The sequence below is a fragment of the Zingiber officinale genome, chromosome 6A (genome assembly GCF_018446385.1).
Source record: "Zingiber officinale cultivar Zhangliang chromosome 6A, Zo_v1.1, whole genome shotgun sequence".
NCBI lineage: Eukaryota > Viridiplantae > Streptophyta > Magnoliopsida > Zingiberales > Zingiberaceae > Zingiber > Zingiber officinale.
The window spans coordinates 95724820-95731403 of NC_055997.1; the positions used below are offsets into that span (position 1 = coordinate 95724820).

The 6584-nt window shown below is 39.3% G+C and overlaps 1 protein-coding gene across 2 annotated transcripts; it reads right to left on the reverse strand.

Moving 5' to 3' along the window:
* Positions 1-2663: 2663 nt before the first annotated feature.
* LOC121997025 (zinc finger A20 and AN1 domain-containing stress-associated protein 5-like) lies at positions 2664-3863 on the reverse strand. 2 transcript variants are annotated; one of them, XM_042551233.1, is made up of 3 exons: positions 3810-3863; positions 3633-3715; positions 2664-3459 (listed from the first exon to the last, which is right to left on the reverse strand). In XM_042551233.1, the coding sequence occupies exons 1-3, from the start codon at positions 3846-3848 to the stop codon at positions 2970-2972; spliced, it is 612 nt and encodes a 203-aa protein (XP_042407167.1). In that variant the 5' UTR covers positions 3849-3863; the 3' UTR covers positions 2664-2969. The 2 variants fall into 2 exon arrangements, with proteins under 2 accessions (XP_042407167.1, XP_042407166.1); XM_042551232.1 differs by having other exon boundaries at positions 2664-3454; positions 3778-3863.
* Between the last annotated feature and the right edge of the window lie 2721 nt (positions 3864-6584).

Genomic DNA, 6584 nt, shown 5'->3' on the forward strand with positions numbered 1-6584 from the left:
GGTTGTAAATGAATATTTAAAAATAAATGAGATTCACGTGGAAATGTCGAGAAATATAAGACTCACCTTATTGCTAAAGGATTTATTCAGAAAGAAAATATTGATTACTAGGAGACTTCTCACCTGTTTTGACGAAAGACTCCTTAAAGATAATCATAGCACTTATGACTCATTATGATTTAGAGCTACATCAAATGAATATAAAGATCGCATTTCTCAATGGAGAAATCAATGAGCTATATACATGGTACAACTAGAGAATTTTGAATTAAATTATTCGAAGCATCTAGTATGTAGGTTTAAAAAGTCCATTTATAATCTGAAGTAGGTGTCCCATCAATGGTTCAAGAAGTTTGATCAAGTGGTTACCTCATTTAGTTTTAGAGAAAACCCTGTAGATCACAAATTCAGTGAGAGCAAGTTCATGATACTTATTTTATATATGGATAATATTTTGCTGGCAAGCAATAATAAGGGCATGTTACATTAAACCAAGTCATTTCTATCTAATAACTTTGAAATGAAGAATTTTGGTGAAGTATCTTTTGTATTAGGCTTACAGATTTATTATGATGGTCGAAGGGCATTCTTGGACTTTCACAGAAAGGCTATATTGAAAAGGTTCTTAATCAGTATGACATACAAAATTGTTCACCTAGTGATATACATGTGTCTAAAGGTAAAAGTTTTAACTTGCAATAATGTCTATGGCTTGAACTTGAGATTCAAGAGATGTAGAAGATTCCTTATACATCTGTAGTTGAAAATCTCATGTATGCGTAAGTTTGTACATATCCAAATATTGCATATATAGTTGAGATGTTAGGTAGATATTTGAGTAACCTTGAACTAGGATATTAGAAAGACATCAAGAAAGTTATGAGATATTTGTAAAGAACAAAAGACTATTTGCTCACATATCAAAGATCATATCATTTGGAGGTCATTGGATATTCAGATGCAGACTTTGCAAGAAGTCCACCTTAGGTTATGTTTTCATGTTGGAAGGAGTTATATCTTGAAAAAGTGTCAAACATATGTTTATAGCCACTTCTATAACCTGCTATGAATATCAAATCAGGGAATATGGTTGCGAAACTTCATCACAGTATTACGAATCTTCGATAGTGTTGATAGACCATTGAAGATCAACTATGATAATAAAATAGCATAACTATATTCAAACAATAACCGTAACTTGTCAAAGTTTAAACACATCGATATCAAGTTTCTTGAAACAAAGAAATAATTCATAGTGGTTAGGTGTGGATAGAGCACATTAGTATAAACTTTATGATTGCATATCCATTCACCAAGGGTTTGCAACCCAAGGTATTTCATGTGCATATTGCACATATGAGGGTGTTTCTATTTATGTTTGTCATTTAATTACTCTATGTAATAAACACTTTTGTTATTACGTATATATATCCATTTTTCTACACCTAGTTTTTTGTTTGTTGCAACAGTAGTGGATATTGATTACCACTTTGAAATAAAAATATCATAATTTACAAATACAGTTTAGTATTTGATAGTAATATGATATGGACTCTATTTTGAATTATAAAGAGTAGGTCATGGTTTACAACTACATTTTAACTTAAGGTATTTGTAAATATAACATGGACCCTTTCGGTCATTAGGATGATTGCTTGAAAATGTGCATGTGCAAATTATCTTTTATGTAATTTTCATGTTATACATCCACGTCCGATCTATATCATTAATAATATTCGTATTGTAATATGTGAAACTTGTTATAGTTATAATAAATATGACTCCTTTAGTGATGGAATTAATGCATTAGATTGTTTAAGGGGATATTTTTACTCATAAAACTTGGCATTGATGCATATAACTAAGAAATATATTGTATATTATGTTATCTTTATATGTAGCTCAAGGGGAAAATAACTATCGGGAAGCCAGTGAGTAAGGCTTCGGTTGCTAGTAATATTCGTAGTCAAAAATTGAAAAGGAACGACTCACAATTAATGAATTATCAAATTTATATCTTTATCATATAAAAATGTTTATTATAAAAAATAATCTTACTTCTAATAATTAGAAGCTATAACTAACTGCTCTAATATGTAACGGCTAGATAAAATATTACATTTTATTTTTATTAACTTAATCAAAATTACTTAAACTTTATTAAAAATCATTTTAATTGGATGGGGGTGCTCAATTAGTTAGAATATGATAAATTTATTACAATACCCTCAAATACTCTATTACTCGTATTCATTTGAGAATTTACTTTTCTTCATATTTTACTACAACAATGGGATAGTTACTACAATCACGATAAAAAAAATATTTTAAAAATAAAAAAAAATGATACGATGGATGCCTATTTAATAATTTTTACAAAAAGTAGTCTTCCTTTGCTAAATATTGATAATATGGCCGGAGAGACCTAGCTTGTAAGCTCATAAACCATGAGAAGCCCAATGAATGGATGGCAACTGAATCGAAGCCCACTTGGCTTCCAACTTTTAACCAGAGGTCAAAATTGAATTGAGGCTAATTGACTACTCTACCAAGCTTGATCGGAGAGGAATGTAAAATCTGTAACGGTGAGAGTTCCCATTTCCAAAGCGTATTCTGTAGTGTTGGTCTATTAAAGGAGAGGATTTATCAACGTACAAGAGCAATAAATGAAATTGCATATGTTATTTTACCTCACATCACAGCATAAGAAATTCTGATACAAGGAAAGCAGACTATTCGACCAAATTCAGACTCGTAATTCCACAGCAGAATAGATTAATTTATGCGATTGCATTGATCTTTACCATACACACTGAGACGAGGAAGGGTTCCGCTGGTTGCAATTTGGCGTTGGCGTTGCCATCGTCGTTATTATTACCTTTCCCTTTCCCTTTCCCGACCAAACTCTGATGCACCTTTAGCTACGGGCGACGGCGACAAGGCGGTCAAGAACGGCAATCGCTGGTGGCCTAGATCTTGCGGAGTTTGTCGGCCTTCACGAGCGGGTTGGCGAGCGCGATCGAGTCCCGACCGGCCGCCTTGTAGTCGAAGATGCACGAGTGGCGCTCTGGGTAGCGATGCTCCCCACAGAAGGTTTCGCCACACCGGCACCGGAACCCCATCAGGCCCACCTTCCTCCGGCACGACAGGCACCGACTCGGCCGCTTGGCTGTGTCCGCGGCTGCCACCAATGGTCCGGCCGTTGTTCCCGAGGGAAGAGAAGAGGCGGCGGAGGGAGAGGACAAGGACAAGGCGGACGCGGAAGCCGACGGAGGAGGGGAGAGGGACCGCTCCACGGCGACCTTGGCGGAGGCGGCGTTATCCTCCTTGAGACGGAGGTCGCGGTAGCACTTGGAGCACAGATCCAGAGTCGCGGGGCTTCCGAAGAAGCCGCAGTTGTTGGCGCATAGCCGGTGCCCTTCCTGTAACCGCTGCTCCTCCGCCATCGGTAAATCTGCCCTAAATCAAACAAAAATTTCAGCGAAAACACGAACAGACACCCAAATCCGCCATGATTCGCTCAAATTAAAGAACAACAATAGAATCAAACATTAAATCAAACAAACAACAAACCCATCGATCGGAAAAACAAAAACAAAAACAAAAATCGATATGAATCAAAAGAAACCAACCTTCCGAACGCCGCCGCTTCGGAAACGTAGTAGACGACGAGAAGGAAACGAGAGGGCCACGGCGTCCTTCCGGTTCGTGCAATCTGGCACAAATAAATAGTGAGAGGAACGGAAATCGCCAGCGAAGATTAAGCATAATTACAACCGAACCACCGCCTTTCTCGGTGGCGGACGGACGTGGTAAACGGAAAGCGGCGTATGGTGCCAGGTCGCCATCACTCAGGGAATATGGACACGGTGGCGGCCGGCGAGGGCCATCTTGTAATTCTATGCAAGTCGAGGGGCGATGATAACGGAACGTTCTAATTAATTGAAGCGATTTGCCTTTTTAGTGGCAGCTGCGTCTTACACGTGTAACCTATGCGGACGTGTCGTCTCTTCCACGTATCTGTTGCCTATACGGTAGCTTCTGGAATAATGAATTATAGAAAAAAGAGAAGTGGAACCGAACGCATCTGGATAATTCATTGTATCATATTTGCATTAATTAATGATGGACAAAAAATTGTAGAGCATTTATACATTATTAGTCAGGTTAATTATTTTCTAAAATATAATTATGCTAATCTCTCACTCTAATTTTAACACTTTAACCAATAAAATCTAAACTGCTAAATTGTTAGGTGGGCCAATTTTATTGGAAAATAGTCAAAATGGCATCCCAAATTATATAAAGGGCATCCATTAAAAACAAAAAATTAAAAGAACACCCCATTAGAAATTTTATTTCTAGAATATCTTTTATCCAACAATGTTAGCTAGTAGAACTAACTAAAACAACGTGTATAATAGTGTTTAATAGGTAGAAGCTACTAACACTGTTTTGAAATAATTTTAGAATTTATAGTTTAAGGCTTAAAATTTAATTACAACTAATTTAAAATAATTTTTGATAAAATTTAAATAATTTTGATATGGTATAAAGAATTTTGATATAATAGTTATTTATTGTAGTATTTTTTATTAAAATAAATAATTAATTTTTTATTATGTAACAACTATCGAATAACTTTTATATGGTGTAGCAATTACCGGTAATTATTACGCAGTTGTAGCAGAACCCTAAACTTCCACAACTCAAACTCTAAAATTTAAATTTTGATTATTATTATATATATAAAAAACTCTTTTCTAACTTGATAAAAATGTTTAAACTTTATAAAAAACACTTTAAATTAATTTAAATCATTTTAAAATAGTTATAATACCTATTTAGTAATTTCTACCCATTATATATATATATATATATATATGATCCTGTCTGAATCGCCGATACAAAGGACGCTGGGCACGTGGCGCGCTCCTAGTCGATGGCGTAGGCCTCCGTCGGGTCACGCGAGGCTCCGGCGAACCTGCACAGAAGTCGGGCCGGGAAAGGTTCCCGGCGGCGACCCTCCGACGCTCAAGTCAGGCAAGCAAACAGTGTAAAAGGGTGACTCCAGAGATGTTTCTTGCGCGGAAGGACATAATGACCGAGCGGAAGGACGTGCCGCCCGGCCGACGCAGGGTATTAAGGCCGTCCGGACGACGTCCTTCGCCCGGTCGGCCGTACGGACGTCCCGGCCGGGCGGTAGGTAAAGGAAGGGAACGCCCTCTGACAGCCATCAAGTCGTATGGCTACGTCATACTCCTAGTCTGACAACGGGGTGTCCTGTTGTCCCATCGAAGACATGCTCGGACTGTAGTAGTATGGTGTCAGGTAAGCTCTCTGACAAGTGCATACCGAGGTATAGGTTGCTGACACGTTTGCACCTCGGTGAACGTGCGTTAGTTCTCTCCTCGCTCTATATATAGAGCCTCTCACTTCGCCGGAGGTACGCGCAAGAAACATCTCTGGAGCCACCCTTTTACACTGTTTGCTTGCCTGACTTGAGCGTCGGAGGGTCGCCACCGGGAACCTTTCCCGGCCCGACTTCTGTGCAGGTTCGCCGGAGCCTCGCGTGACCCGACGGAGGCCTACGCCATCGACTAGGAGCGCGCCACGTGCCCAGCGTCCTTTGTATCGGCGATTCGGACAGGATCAATATATATATAAAAAAGTTGTCTAGGGTTATTCTAGGAATAACAACTAAGATTATTTGCTATAACAACATTAGAAGGATTGTAATAATTACCTAATAGCTTCTATACCTTGTAACAATTATGGTTAGTTACTATAACACAATTGGATAAGAGTTATTCTAAGAGTAAAATGTCTAATGGGGCTCTCGTTTAATTTTTTGTTTTTGAAAAATAGAAGCATTTTTAATGATTTACATACTTTTGGATGACCTCTTCATTTTTACCCATGTGTATTTTTCAAACGTGCCCCCACGAGCTGGATCAACTGATTAGGTGCCTGTAGCTTGCCAATGAAATCGTGGGGTGGTAGGTGTTGGTGCAGTTAGCACTAACGGTCTAACTCAGGTTTTGATGAATGACAAATCAGGTTAAGTTAGGTTCGTTGTTATCTAACACTCTGATCGAGTGTGCAGGATAAGTTCAGCTAGATCGACGGGCTGACCGGATAGCTGGCGAGAAGTCCAAGCGGGTCGACGGGCTGACCGGACGCTTGGCGAGAAGTCCAAGCGGGTCGACGGGCTGACCGGACGCTTGGCGAGAAGTCCAGCTAGGTCGACGGGCTGACCGGATAGCTGGCGAGAAGTCCAGACGGGTCGACGGGCTGACCGGACGTCTGGCAGGTAAGTAAGGTAAGTCACTGGAGGGGAGTGACTGTGAGGACGCGTTCCCGGGAAGGGGACATTAGGCGTCGATCAGGCTTAGATCCATTTCGGATGTCTAAGTCGAGATCGTGACTAGATTCCGGTCTCGGAAAGACGGAATCTAAGTCATACTCTTTTTATCCATCTGTTGAACTTTAACTGTGCTAACAATCTGTTTTACAGGATGTATATTTGCCTCGGACTAACTTTGTTTTGCAGGAAAAGGGAGTTTTCTGGAACAAGGTGGTCC